This window comes from Oncorhynchus tshawytscha, linkage group LG13 (assembly GCF_018296145.1).
Source record: "Oncorhynchus tshawytscha isolate Ot180627B linkage group LG13, Otsh_v2.0, whole genome shotgun sequence".
Classification (NCBI taxonomy): Eukaryota; Metazoa; Chordata; class Actinopteri; order Salmoniformes; family Salmonidae; genus Oncorhynchus; species Oncorhynchus tshawytscha.
Genome location: NC_056441.1, coordinates 53941617 through 53957115, shown reverse-complemented (window position 1 = coordinate 53957115; position 15499 = coordinate 53941617). Strand labels below are relative to the sequence as shown.

The following is a 15499-nucleotide window of genomic DNA, read 5'->3' as shown; positions in this document are numbered from 1 at the left end:
GTGCTGCTACCATGTTGTGCTGCAGCCATGTTGTATTGCTACCATGTTGTCATGTTGTGTTGCTACCATGCTGTGTTGTCATGTGTTGCTGCCATGCTATGTTGTTGTCTTAGGCCTGTCTTCATGTTGTCATGTGTGTTTTGTCCTATATTTTTCATTTTATTTATTTTATTTTTAATCCCAGCCCCCGTCCCCACAGGAGGCCATTGCCTTTTGGTAGGCTGTCATTGGAAATAGGAATGTGTTCTTGACTGACTTGCCTAGTTAAATAAAGGTTAAATAAAATAAAAAATACAATAAATGGGAAAGAGTAGGTTGGTCCTCCTCACTCCACAGATGACACCAGGTGACATGAGAAATGTCCAAAGTTCCATCTTTTGTGCAATTGTGTTTTCAAAGGGTACATAGTGTGGTGCATAGTGGCGGGAAGTTTGAGACAAAGCCAGGTGAACAGCAGGTCGGCCTGAGGTCTGAAGTCTCTCCACTCCCCTGCGGTCTTCTAACAAGGTCTGAACACGTGGCACTTGGAACTGATTAACTATAACGATGGTTCGGTTGCCCTTGTTTGATATGCAGGAAAACAAACACTCAGTTGGACAGGGAACAAGAGGGTAACTGAAAGCCACTTGACAGTTAGCTTCGTGCACACTCACAGCCTAACTGCTCTGTGCATGCCCCCTTCCACTATAAACAAAAGTTATATACAGTACTTTGACATCTTGGCAGTGGTTTCATCTCCACACAAGCAGTTTAGTGGCATGACAGACTCCCTATCTTTTTGAAACACAGTCAACTTGCTTTCTGTTTTGGTTCCACGTGCAGAGTTCGATGAAAGGAGCCACACGGCCCTCTGCTTTGCCCCTTCTCTCACGACACACAGTTCATATTGTGGCCGACATCCCCATGTACAGCTTACTAATCTTAACCCCCACTTTTAGCACCAATGGACAAGAGGATTTGTTAAGATTTTACTCAGTCTGGACAGCTGAATCAGTTACACCAGCTCTGTCAGGAGGAATGGGCCCAAAATTCACCCAACTTACTGTGGGAAGCTTGTGGAAGGCTACCTGAAACATTTGACCCAAGTTAAACAACTTAAAAGGCAATGCTACCAAATACTAATTGAGTGCATGTAAACATCTGACCAACTGGGAATGTGATGAAAGAAATTAAAGCGGAAATAAATAATTCTCTACTATTATTCTGACATTTCACATTCTTAAAATAAAGTGGTGATCCGAACTGACCTAAACAGGGAATTTTTACTAGGATTGAATGTCAGGAACTGTGAAAAACTGAGTTTAAATGCATTTGGCTAAGGTGTATGTAAACTTCCGACTTCAACTGTAGACAGGAGAAAAACATATTTAATACATTTTAGAATAAGGCTGTAACGTAAAAATGTTTGGAAAAAGTCAAGAGGTCTGAATACTTTCCGAAGGCTATGATGAATCAAAATAGTTGAAGCGTGCTCGGCCCTTGGTTTTCCTGTAGCCCATGATCTGCTCCTACTCTCAACTCATGGGGGTGGCCCATCAGGAAATCCAGGATACAGTTGCAGAGGGAGGTGTTTAATTCAAGGGTCTTTAGCTAATCTAATCAAACTTTAAATGCACTTGAAATAAACTCTCATTTGATTTAGTCCCTTTAAGCTCTCAGCATAAGTGCTCCCCCCATTTATACAGTTTCTTCTCCCTCCCAATTGTTTTTTCTGAAAGAGGGGGGGGGGGTCGGTCTTTGAGAGGCAGGTTATTCTCAACAGATCTTCCTCCAACACTGGAACACTCAATTTCAGCCTCTCATGGTGCTTATTGCTTGAGTAAAATACAGAAAATAAAACAGATTTCAGAACTGATGTTAGAAATCTGATCCCATGAGCGTTCAGCACACGACACTAGGAGCAGTGGTGCAGAGGATGCTGATTTGTTAACATACGCTTCTCCTTTAATCTATTTTGCACAATACAGGGTCTCATCCAAAGGGGGGGGGGGATAGAGAATTAGCATATATATACACAGGCATCAGGGAGATGGATTAGAGCTGGTCTTTAGAGCCAGATAATGTATGCTGTGGGAACTATGCCAAAGGCTTTAGAGAAACCGCTCCGTAAGATCTCTCCCTTTTCTAGATGGCACATTAATCCCTGGATGATGCATCTCCAAACAGCACTGCAGCCGCCTCCTAGGCAACAATCTGCTAGCTAGTGCCATCCACGTGATTGCCTTTCTATGGGAGGCCAACATCCCTGCTATCTAGGTGGGTTCAGCGGGCCCAGCAACAAAAGTAAATGGGCCCCATCGACTTGAGCCCCATGTCCCATCTACTTACCATAAACATCATGCTAGCAGCCCAAAGCCCCCAAACCCCAGTGGGAAGACAACATGAATGTTTTTTTCTGATTTATTATGAAAAATATATATTTTTTGGACTTTGTGACAATAAGCACATAACATAGACGTATATACAATTCTCTTCATAAATACAAATGATGTACAAACAAATTAAATAGAAAGAATATTTCATGGTTATGTACACATTGCATTGTTAAATTAAAGAGGACAATAATACAAATATTAAAAATACATATCTATTTGGTTTCAAATGAAAAAGAACAACCCCTCTTTGGAGTCCTTCATTCTGCAAAAAAAAGAAATAGTTTTTTCAAGATCCAGCACTGTCGGTTAAAACGATATGATATTTCGTCATCGGGGGAAGCAGTCTTTATGCACAACACACTTCATTCAAGTCAAGGGAATGTCATAAAGCACTGGGTGTTTGACAAGATGGAAGTTGTATATTGAAAGGCATTGAGAAAAAAAAGAAGAAAAAAAAACTGTACAATGCACTACGACTGTCAACCGGTTCATATAAGACTTTGTGTGTTTGTAAAAAAAAAACGAAGAGAGTATCAAACAAACACAAAAAGAAATGTCAGTGTGTAAGATCAGTACCATTTCCCTTAAGTCATAGCATAATTCAAAGATCAGGCACTTGATAAGATTGACTTCCCTAAGTATATATGTAATGCTCTGAAAGATGGGGCACATTGGTGATTCATTTCCAAACGTAAAGGGAGTCCAGTTTAGGGACCAGAAGGCCAAGATATGACATCCGGCCACTCCAGACTCCAATATCTATAGCCAACTGTCCATCTAAGCTTTCAGTAGACCTTCATCTTCAGTTCTTTGACAGCTAGAACATTGTTTCCCAATTTGACAGTAAAAAAAAAAATAGAAAAGAGGCCACGAAAATGTCCTTGCTGTTACTTCCGTTTCTCAAGTGAATTGTAGCGGCATCTTATTCATGGATTGTAAAAATGTCCCTCTAGATTATTTGAGATGTCGTTTTCTTTTCGATAAGGCATCAAGAGAGTAAAAAGTCCTGCTTCTCTGTAATTGGTGAATCCTTGGCCCTCTTCCGAGAAAAGTTTTATTTTTGTTCATTTTTAATGGAAAGCAAATTATATTTAAAAATATAGTGCAAATGATGCCGGAACATACATTCTACTCTCCAGCTCCCGCTTTTCACGTATTTTATCCAAACATTGTCAATGTTGTGAAAAAAGTTCATTTTTAATGAGCAGCATGAATAAATATTAAATAATACATGTTGATTTAATATATCCTCTTCAATTATTTTGAATTGTCTTTGAAAGACTGTAAACATGTTCAGGCAAAGCCCTTGTTGGTCAAGGTACTCCTGGTGTCAGAATACTGTTGTTAAACCTAAGGTGGGAAAATGATGAGGGAGAAAGTTACCAATCAAATCTTGAAAGTTATTTGACAATAACTTCCTTCATAAACTCTTAACAATAACCCATTTGAATGGGTGGAGCTGCTTACCTCAGTAGCAAAGACACACTGTTCAGTTTGCTGTTCTGTCTGGATGACGAAGACTGGGTGGTACAAGCCTTTAGGGAAGCTGATTGGTGGAACTATTATGCTGCCTTCTGATTTTTTCCTGTTGAAAAGAGATATAGGGAGGGAAAATAGGTCATGTTTGGTTCCACAGGCGCAATGGAATCATACAACAACAACAGAAACTGTGATCCCCAATAGAAAGTTGTGGGTTAAAGAAAACCTGATAAAGCCTGAGCACTACATAGTGAGAGATCAAGTTGTAACATGTCTGCTAGTAGAAAGCCCTGCTAGGGTGCACTAGGAAATACAAGCATTCCAGCCAACTCGAGGGCACTGGTGATCACACACTGCTTCATTGGCACAGTACCGTTTGAGTTTGGCGAGGCATACCTACCGGTCACATCTGTTCTTCGCATGACAGTCTTCCTCCTTGGCCATGTTGTAGTCAACCATCTTCTGCTTGTAAACCGCCTTGTCTCCATGTTTGTCTGCAGGGGCCGAGGTCAGCGCTTTATCCTTATTAGACACCTTGTAATGGCCGCCGGGGATGAGGAAGGTTTCCTTCTCTCGGAGGCTGGACGGGGGGTTGGAACCACCTATGGGCTGGTTGTTGAAAGTCTCCAGGTCGTTACGAACAGAAGACGCCGTGGCCTTCCTCCCATGCCTCATCTTGCTTAGGACCACGATGGCAGCACACACCACCAGGGTGAGGGTGACCAGGCCCAGGGCGAAGGAGACAACCAAGGCTGCAGGCAAACCATCTGCCTTGGGCTTGGCAGTGGGTTTGAGGCTGAACTCGCAACGGGATCCCATGAAGCCGGCCGGGCACTGGCACACGGGTCCGGAGAAGTGGGTGTAGCAGGTGCCTCCATTCTGGCAGGGGAAGACGGAGCATGCATCGGCACGGATGCTGCAGTCCTTGCTGGTGAAGCCCAGGGTGCAGGTGCAGGTAAAGTCATTGATGCCATCCACGCAGGTACCGGCGTTGCGGCAGGGGTTGTGGGCGCAGTCATCGTTGTTGATCTTGCAGCGCGGCCCAGTGAAGCCAGGACGACAACGGCACATCAGACTGTGGCCCAGATCCAGGCACTGGCCACCTGTTAGAAAGATGGACAGACAGACAGGGGGTTCAAATCACTGCACACAGCATGTTTATCAAAACTTGAAGTGCAGGTATGAGTGTCAAAGCTTCTTGTGGAAGGCAAACATACAGTAACAGTCAAAAGTTTGGACGCACTTACTCATTCAAGGACTATTCTTTATAATTACTATTTTCTACATTGTAGAATAATAGTGAAGACATCAAAACTATGAAATAACACTGGAATCAAGTAGTAACCAAAAAAAGTGTTAAACAAATCAAAATATATTTTCGATTCTTGAAAGTAGCCACCCTTTGCCTCGACAGCTTTGCACACTCTTAGCATTCTCTCAACCAGCTTCATGAGGTAGTCACCTGGAATGCATTTCAATTAACAGGTGTGCCTTCATTTGTGGAATTTATTTCCTTCTTAATGGGTTTGAGCCAATCACTTGTGTTGAGACAAGGTATGGGTGGTATACAGAAGATATCCCTATTTGGTTAAAGAGTCCATACAAGTCCATATTATGGCAAGAACAGCTCAAATAAGAAAACACAACAGTCCATCATTACTTTTAGACATTAAGGTCAGTCAATCTGGAACATTTCAGCCATCATGGAGGAGGAGGTGTGATGGTGCTTCGCTGATGACACTGATTTATTTTGAATTCAAGGCACACTTAACCAGCATGGCTACCACAGCATTCTGCAGTCATACGCCATCCCATCTGGTTTTTCGCTTAGTGGGACTATCATTTGTTTTCAACAGGACAATCATCCAACACTCCTCCAGGCTGTGTAAGGGCTATTTGACCAAGAAGGAGAGTGATGGCGTGCTGCAACAGATTACCTGGCCTCCACAATCCCTGACCTCAACCCAATTGAGATGGTTTGGTATGAGTTGGACCGCAGAGTGAAGGAAAAGCAGCCAACAAGTGTTCAGCATTTGTGGGAACTCCTTCAAGACTGTTGGAAAAGCATTCCAGGTGAAGCTGGTTGAGAGAATGCCAAGAGTGCGCAAAGCTGTCATCAAGGCAAAGGGTAACTATTTGAAGAATCTCAAATATATTTTGATTTGTTTAACACTTTTTTTGGTGACTAATTCCATGTGTCATTTCATAGTTTTGATGTCTTCACTATTATTCAACAATGTAGAAAATTGTAAAAAATAAAAATAAAAAAAAATCCAAGAATGAGTAGGTGTCCAAACTTTTGACTGGAATAGAACTGTGAATATTTGTTTCCCATACCAACAGGAATTTAGCCGATTACAGATAAGCTTGTGCTCATTCGCACATTAAGTACAGCTCCAGTGTAGCTAATGAGGACCCAGGGGGGACAAAATAGCCCACAACATTCTAAGAATAGTTTTTTTACCACCTCATAATGACAGCTTTATCTCACCCCTTATATGGATCTGAGCCAATCGTCTTTTGTACCGTGCCTGTCCTGCATTTTTTACATTTTAGGCGCGGACTGGATGCATGTCGAAACAAAACTGAGTTTATGGGCAAAGAGGAAAACATCATTGGTTTTTGTAAATGTTAACTGCCAAAGAATGTGTCTGCAACACGGTCGTTGAGTTTTGTTGTCAGACGGACAGATAAGAGTTTTTGAGCGGCTCCATCACAGTGACGATTTTAGCATGTAAATCTTGGTGGGGAAAAAAAATGTTATTTTTTATTTTTTATTGTGGGACGCATGCCAGCAAAGCCAACAACACTAAACAATACATTAATTGCATTAGAACAGTGACAAATGGTTTCCACAAACTGTTAGGGCCTACATAAATCTGTCCCAACACCTTACCTCTGCTACATCTGGCTATCAGCGGAGCCTTGTCTGGCAGCAAAACAATTAATTCAGCCTAATTTACTGCATTTCAAAAAAACGTAGCTGACATGTCTGACTTGCTTAAACAAAATGGGGTTTCTACTGACAACTGAGATCTACAAATTATGGCATAAGGGGTCCAAGAAAGATTTAGAGGCAATCTTATCGATTAAGACATTGAGCCAGCAAGGATGGACATAGTTATATTGACTATTTGTTCAGTACTTTTGAAATGTACCACGACAGAATTCAGAACATGGGCATTTCTTACAGTGTTCTCCCTGTACACCAAGTCAGAATCGTAGGATAAATAAAGGGGGCAAAATAAACAGACAATGAAAGCTCTTACAATATTCGATGATTACATTTCTCAAAAACAGGTTAGAGGCTACATGTGCACCACCAAGTCAGAACAGTAGGTGAAATTAAGCTGAATATAGACCAAATGATTAGGGTGAGGCACATGGGATACTAACATCTTACTACACAACAGACTAAATATTACTTTCTTAGCAACAGTATAGATCGCTGGCATATTACATCATTAATGCAGCAGCATACAAGACATTTGACTCACCTTGTTGTGCTGTGCTCTCTTGAACAGGAAGGTGGCGCGGCAGTCCATCGTGGGCAAATTTTGTCATCAAACTTTGTCATCAAAGTCTGGCATTCTCTGAATTTATGGTGCTTTCAAGACAACTGGGTTCTCATGGGAAAAAAAGGTTGAATCATAATGAGGTCAGTGATCTTCAGGTCGTAGCTCTAGAAAGAGGCCAGAGGTCCAAATGTACAATTCCGAGTTGGATGAAAGTTCAAAACCTATTTTCCCCAGTTATAGCTTGTCCCGTCCACCCCCGAGTTCCCAGTTGTCTTGAACTCACCAAAGTCCGATTTTGTCGTTCCGAGTTAAGTTGTTTTGAGCGCGGCAGAAATCATGCTTCATTGACAGCATGGCCAATGTTGAATGTTTATAATTTTAAACTAGGAAAAGAGACCCTTAATCTTAGACTTGGGACCACACAGCCACTCCACTAAATAGCAGGCTAGTGATTGCTTTGCAATGCTTGCAGTTAGCCACCGATTCCTTTCAAAACACTCATGGTTGAATGTGCGATTTCCAACTTATGTAATATTTATGTCCAATGGTCAATTCTCTTAATTATTTATCTTCATATGACAAGGATTAAAAAGGATTTGCCAGTAGATTATCGACTTGATTCATGATGCTGACTGCTAGCTAAGATTTTGAAAGTATGATGTTGACATGATCAGTCCAATCAAAGCTACTGTAGATATGTGATTTGAGGTAATTTTATATTTGGCAAATTACCTTGAGCCTTCTTGGATGGGCACTTCTAATATAACTCTATAGCAGCACCCAGGGGGCTTGAATTTTCTAGCTCGACCCTAAGAGTTGACATTGACGTAGTGTCCCAATGTGTGACAGAAAACTGAGCCAATCAAGGGGCAACGCTCTGTATTTTCGGCTGGCTTGCCCCACCACTGAAAGCAATGCGCTAGGCTGAAACATCTGCATTTTGTAGCGGTCTTACTCAAGAAAACAAAAAAAAGAGACCATGTTTGAAATGCGGCTTTATTAATGCTATGATATATATATATTTCTTACATTGTTTGCAAACTGGTATGTGACACGTATTCATGCCAAAATAACATGCAAAACAGGAAAGCTATTTTTTTTGCTAAAAATGTGGGGCTCAAAAGAGCACAACCTGCCCTGAATGACGGATCGCCAGTGCTCCATCATAACAATCAGAAGTCCTGGTAGGTTTCCCTCACTCAGTCAGTGGTTGTGCTGTTGGAGGAATTCTTACCGTTAGCACAGGGGCCATTGCTGCAGCGGTCAATCTTCTTCTCGCAGTTGGAGCCCATGTAGCCGGCAGGACAGCGGCAGGAGTAACCACCGGTCACCTGCTGCATGCAGGTGCCACCATTGAAGCAAGGCCCGTCGGCACAGGTCATCGCACTGATCTCACAGTTCTTCCCGTAGAAGCCTTGGGGGCATGTGCAGGTGTAGTCATTCTCCAGATCCTGGAAATATATATGTTAGCGTTTCATAGAGGACAATTAAAGACTTTGAGTAGTAACTTTTAATCCTGAGAGATAAATAGAATGCAGCAGTTATGGCAGAACTTACATCACAGCTGCCTCCGTTCTTGCAGGGGTTGCTGTCACACTCGTTGGTTTCGATCTCACAATTGTTCCCACTGAAGCCCGGCCTGCATGTACAGGTGTAGCTGCCCTGGCCTGTGTTGGTGCAGGGAGCATTGTTCGTGCAGGGCTTGTGGTTGGTGCAGTAGTTGAGGTCCTGGTTGCAGAACAGTCCTCCCCAGCCCTCTTTACAGTCGCACTGCCACGGCTGGCCACAGGTGCCATGCAAGCAGCCAGGATAGCGGACACACTCGTCACAGAGGGGTCCCTGCCACCCGAGGCGGCACTTGCACTCGCCTGGGGCCTCACAATAACCATGCTTCTCATTGCAGCCAGACGAGCAGATGGCTTTGGAGATGGAGAGAAAATTAGAATGAGTGTGCCCCTTTCGGATCACAAAACAATCCCCTTTCACTGGGCTCAGACACATCAAGTATTTGTTAAGTACTAAACTACGCAGCTGGTAGACACACAAAAGAAACACATGCCATATTTTTTCATGCAAGGGAGCGCACATTAAGTTCCGACGCGTGTCCCTGTTAAACCATAAACTCAGCTCCATTGTTGGCCCGAACAAAAGATGCAGACAAAATCTATATTTGAATCGACAGAAGCCTAATTTTCACCAGAAGATGTCGTTGACATGTCAGAATTAACTACTTCAAGAATTGAAATTACACGCGCTGTGTACATCCAGCACAAATCAGTGGCGCAAAACAGTCATTTCTGAGATTTAAAAAAAAAGCATTTTACGGAGCTCTCTCTCTCTCTATATATATATAGACACCCGTATATTAATCTGACCATTGGACATAAATATTACATAATCTGAATAACAGCCAGTAAAAAAAATAGAATAAGAATTGGCCTCATCAATTAAAAAACGTTCTGTACACTTACATTCTGAGCAATATTCTCCTTTCCAACCCGACAGGCACATTCTGGCGCCCGCGTCATCACAAATGTAGTGTCCGAAAGGGTCGTCACGGGGACGGCAGTAGTCTGAGCAGCTCTCACCGTGGTAGTGTTCATCACAGACAACGTGGTAAGAATAACGAAGTTCACTTTGCTCTTCAAAATGTACATCCTGTGACCAATCCTCGCCAATGTCTAGTCTTCTACGGGTGGCCAAGCGGCTGATCATGTTGTTCTGGTTTTCTATTAAAGAGAGAGAGAGAGCGACACTAAGCAGATAAAAAATAAAATGCATTCCTAAAATCCAATCTTGAGGTAATAGCTTTAAAATATCTATATGTCTAATTAAATGTTACCGCATTTTTATAAATATGTAAAACGTGTTTTATAACTCAAAACGCTTGTGCTGGGAATCACTATTAGAGGAATATCAAAGTCACTTTCCACGGCCTAGAGGGAGTGGACACTGAAGGCTACCTACCTGTGGACTGTCCGTCGGAGGACTCTGCGTTCCAGGCTTCAACAATAAGCGAGAATGTACCCTTCAATCCACACAGGAAAAATATATACTTTGTCAAAAAGCTGTAAGAGGCAAGATTATATAAAGTGAAAACTTTTCATGACATTACCCAATCTATGAAATGTACCACCTGGCATTAACCATTAAAGGCCCAGTGCAGTGATTTCCTGTGTTTTAAATATATTTCCATACCATGTTGGAATAATACAGTGAAACTCTGAAAATTATGATAATGCCCTTTTAGTGTAAGAGGTAAAGACTGCCTGAAATATCAGCCTGTTTTGGTGAGATGGAGTTTTGGCCTGCCTGGTGACATCACCAGCTGGTAAATTAGTTAATAGACAAATAAGAGTGTTCCCTACTCCCAGTCAGTCCTAGCACAATTCTCACTTGCGAAATTGCTTTTTATACTAAGAAGCTAGATCATTTCTTTTTGACAATTTCTTTGAAAACAATCACAGTAGGGTACTTAATTGTTACCAGAAAATGATTTGATAGTGAGAAAACCGTCTGCATTCGACCTTGAATTTCCCATCAGCTTTATGGTATATTGAGTATGTTGACAGTAGGCTACTCACCGGCCACTTGAAATGGAAAGGCACTCTGATGGGTTCGCTACTGGAGATGGAGCTCTGGTCAGCACTGAAGATTTCGGTCAGTCCCATGCCATATGTGCAGGGGGGCTCAGATGAGATGACATCTTGAGAATGTTTAAGACAGACTCGGAAGAATATCTGGCAGTCCCTAGACCGTTTACATACACTACGGGTACTACTGAAGGAGTGTACTTTCAACTCAAACACACCAGACGACTCGACCTACAAGAATGATAAAGTACATATTAGTGGGTAAAAAGCGCAATTGTACAGGTTACCAACACGTAACATAACTATGAATATTGCATGTGTACTCACCAGTTGCGTTGATATCAACGCCAAAAAACACGCGAATAACAAATGAGCCATTTGCGGGAATTGTTTCTTCTTCTGCTATGAAAGTATAGCGGACAGCGCCAGATATCCAAACGAGGAAAACTGTCTTGTATCCCAAAACAAGAGAAGAAAAAAAATCACGTGCGAAATAGAGCGCACTTCTTGGGAGATTTTTTGGGGGGGTCTTCAGACAATACTTAATAGAAATTGAGCTCACAACGAAAATAAAATCCTTTTGCTCCGCGGAGCAGTTGCACTCTGGACTTCTTTCCACCTTTAGTAACGTGTAGTGGAGCGTGCGCCAGGGATTTTATACCGCCTTCCAGTATCAGAGTGGGGAGGGTGCGGGCGCGCTGGAGGGGGAGTGTGTCAAAGGCTGTGCAGACTTGGCTGCAATTTGGGGACTGTTTACGATGTGCTTTGTCACCAAATTGGATAGGGTAATATAACGAAATGCAAACCCATTTAAATGTAAGACTCTATGGATGCTTCAGCCACAAAGCTGAATGAAAATGTGAAGAAATAGGCTATAGGCCTATACACGTTGAAAGAACTGCGCACATTGATTGCGAAAAGAGCGAACCTAAACTCATGTGATAGAAGAAAAAAAACAGACATAGTTTGATCAGACATTGATTTCAATATGTAGTAAATTGAAAGTACTGGATACATGCAATGTTGAATACACTTTACCGATGGGGAAATGTAGGTTTGCTGTGTAAGCATGATAGGGTCAAAATTTGATTGGCCCCAGAATTGTAATCGTTTTGACGCGTGTCCTCATGCCAGCAAACTTGAGTGAGATATTTTATTGTGCCATCGAAAGATTCGGAGGTGTAGTACTGGAGGAGGTTGGGGTCATGACTACAGCTGTATTATAATCAACGGCACCTGGCTATGCAACCCACCTTCTCCTTCCATAGGCTGGCTACACTACGTCTTCGCTGCGTAATAATCAGGTAATAAGCACCCAATGTCAGAAGTGCAAAGTTAATAATTTCCATAGGTAGGCACTTTCACTGTCTAATAGCAATGTTTTTGACTGGACATATGAGGTAGCATATCTTACACAACAGCACAGCTAATGAAAGGACCCATGCAAATCAGCCATATATCATGCTGCTCGGGTCCAGGCAGAGTAAGCAGCCTACAATCATGACAGATGAACAAATCCATTCCACTTTTGTTTAATTAAAATGTTGGCCTATAAAGACCGATACAATTAGGTCTACGCGCGTGCATGCAGGCAGGAGATGCGCATGATATCAGCCAATATGAATGAACCCTGTCCCTCATTAGGTCAGTACAGGTGCATCAAAGCTGGGACCGAAGGACTGAAAAACAGCTTCTATCTCAAGGCCATCAGACGGTTAAATAGTCAACACTAGCTGGCCCCTGCCCAGTCCTGAAATGTAGTCATTGTCACTAGATGGCTATCCCCGGTTACTCGACCTTACACCTTAGAGGCTGCAGCCCTATGTACATAGTCATGGAACACTGGTCCCTTTAAATAATGTTTACACACTGTAAAACAGTTCATATGTATATACTATATTCTAGTCAAGGCCTATCATATTGAATTATTGCTGTGCTTATGCTATTCCTTCAGATATACTACATATTCTACCCATATACTGTCCCTATTGTCTATACAGCCACCCCACATATATACACATAAAGTGCAGTCAGGAAGTATTCAGAACCCTTGACTTTTCCACATTTTGTTACGTTACAGACTTATTCTAAAATAGATTTTTAAATTACTCCCTCAAATCTACACACAATACCCCATAGTAGACGTTACTCCCATTCTTGAGAAGATCTGCAGATAAGCTCTGTCAGGTTGGATGGGGAGCGTCGCTACACAGCCATTTTCAGGTTTCTCCAGAGATGTTCGATAAGGTACAAGTCCGGACTCTGGCTGGGCCACTCAAGGACATTCAGAGGCTTGTCCCAAAGTCACCACTGCATTGCCTTGGCTGTGTGCTTAGGGTAGTTGTCCTGTTGGAAGGTGAACCTTTGCCCCAGTCTGAGGTCCTGAGTGCTCTGGAGCAGGTTTTCATCAAGGATCTCTGTACTTTGCTCTGTTCTTCTTTGCCTCGATTCTGACTAGTCTCCCAATCCCTGCCGCTGAAAAAGGGATGGTGCCAGATTTCCTCCAGATGTGATGCTTGGCATTCAGGCTAAATAGTCCAGTTTTGGTTTCATCAAACCAGAGAATCTTGTTTCTCATGCTCTGAGAGAGTCTTTAGGTGCCTTTTGGCGTACTCCAAGTGGGCTGTCATGTGCCTTTTACTGAGGAGTGGCTTCCGTCTGGCCTCTCTACCATAAAAGGCCTAATTGGTGGAGTGTTGCAGAGATTGTTGTCCTTCTGGAAGGTTCTCCCATCTCCACAGAGGAACTCTGGAGCTCTGTTAGAGTGACCATCAAATTCTTGGTCACCTCCCTGACCAAGGCTCTTCTCCCCTGATTGCTCCGTTTGGCTAGGGGGCCAGCTCTAGGAAGAGTCTTGGTGGTTCTAAACTTCTGCCATTTAAAGAATGATGAAGGCCACTGTTTTCTCGGCGACCTTCAATGCTGCAGAAATGTTTTGGTACCCTTCCCCAGATCTGTGATTCGACACAATCCTGTCTCAGAGCTCTACAGGGAATTCCTTCAACCTCTTGGCTTGGTTTTTGTTCTGACATGCACTGTCAACTGTGGGACCTCATATAGACAGGTGTGTGCCTTTCCAAATCATTTCCAATCAATTGAATGTACCACAGGTGGACTCCAATCGAGTTGTAGAAACATCTCAAGGATGATCAATGGAAACAGGATGCACCCGAGCTCAATTTCAATTCTCATAGCAAAGGGTCTGAAAATAAGATCTGTTAATTTTCTAAAAACCTGTTTTTGCTTTGTTATTATGAGGTATTGTGTGTAGATTGATGAAGGATAAAATGTACTCAATCAATTTTAGAATAAGACTAACTTCAAATGTGGAAAAGGTCAAAGGGTCTGAATACTTTCCTAATGCACTGTTGTATGTGTATGCAACCAATAAAATGTGATTTGATTTCAACTCCACAGCAGGTAGGCCTATAGAATCTGTGTTATACCGTTTTTGCTAGGCATATATTTTAAACCTTCATTTAACTATGATTCTTATTTTCAATAACTGCCTTGTTCAGGGGCAGAACGACAGATTTTTACCTTGCCACCTCGGGGATTCGATCCTGGAACCTTTCAGTTACGAGTCCAACGCTCTAACCACTAGGCTACCCGCCGCCCCTATCTGTTTACGCATCTCCGTAATGGTGCGGGTGGCCCTCGAGTGGCTTCCAGTTAAGTGGAGTGTGTCCGCCATATGCTCTCTGTGATAACATGAACAGTTCCCCACTCGGTCGTTCTATCCAAACCTCTGAATGCAGGCTATTGCAATGGAATAACTAACTAAATAAATCAGACGAGGGGAGTGTAGTTTAATAACATTAGCGTAGAACATTTCCTTATTCATGCAGTATTACAATGAGAATTTAAATGCGTAATTAAAAACGTAAAAGGAAGAACAAGAACCATAAATTCCATACAACAGCGATATTATCTGTAGCCTACAATCTAATGTTTTAATGGGGCGCGTGTGTCAGTTGACTGGGTATGCTTGCTGTTGCGGGGGTCTACAGGGACAATGGGCACATTTGCAAACTGTTGCTCATCCTTTGCGCTCATCTATTGTAATTCTAATGAGGGCAGCGCGTGCCTCCGCTGTTCCTGACTACCCCTGGCACGCTTCCGCTGAAGCACGTCACAAAAAAAAGAAGAAAAAAAAGAAAACGGGGTATAGATGAACCTCTATCATTATTTTGTTGGATAGTTATCCGGACCGGGTGCTTTCGCTGATTGAGTTCCAACTCGGGACAAAAGACAGGATAAATAAATATGAAGTGCTCCCTGTAACCAATAAAAGTTACCATCATGCGTATCCACAACCGGGCGGAACGCATCCTTGTACGAGGTGGATTTAACCAAAACAACAATGCAAGTTGTGAGGTTTTAATACGACAGCATGTTGTGGTATGACACTTTTGATAGGATATGAATGGCAACAATGACCTTTTTATTAGGTCCATGGCACTAAGCCTTCTATCCAATACCATATTGAAGTCAGTGAAAGCAGATAATTGCCTGAAACAATGACAAAATGTAA

General features: G+C 42.4%; 1 protein-coding gene across 1 annotated transcript; it reads right to left on the bottom strand.

Annotated features, from left to right (window-relative positions):
• Positions 1 to 2386: 2386 nt before the first annotated feature.
• On the bottom strand, positions 2387 to 11613 carry LOC112265149 (delta-like protein C). The gene is made up of 9 exons (XM_024442219.2): positions 11293 to 11613; positions 10957 to 11196; positions 10340 to 10400; positions 9844 to 10101; positions 8930 to 9291; positions 8607 to 8823; positions 4255 to 4957; positions 3843 to 3960; positions 2387 to 3725 (listed from the first exon to the last, which is right to left on the bottom strand). The coding sequence occupies exons 1-9, from the start codon at positions 11341 to 11343 to the stop codon at positions 3720 to 3722; spliced, it is 2016 nt and encodes a 671-aa protein (XP_024297987.1). The 5' UTR covers positions 11344 to 11613; the 3' UTR covers positions 2387 to 3719.
• Between the last annotated feature and the right edge of the window lie 3886 nt (positions 11614 to 15499).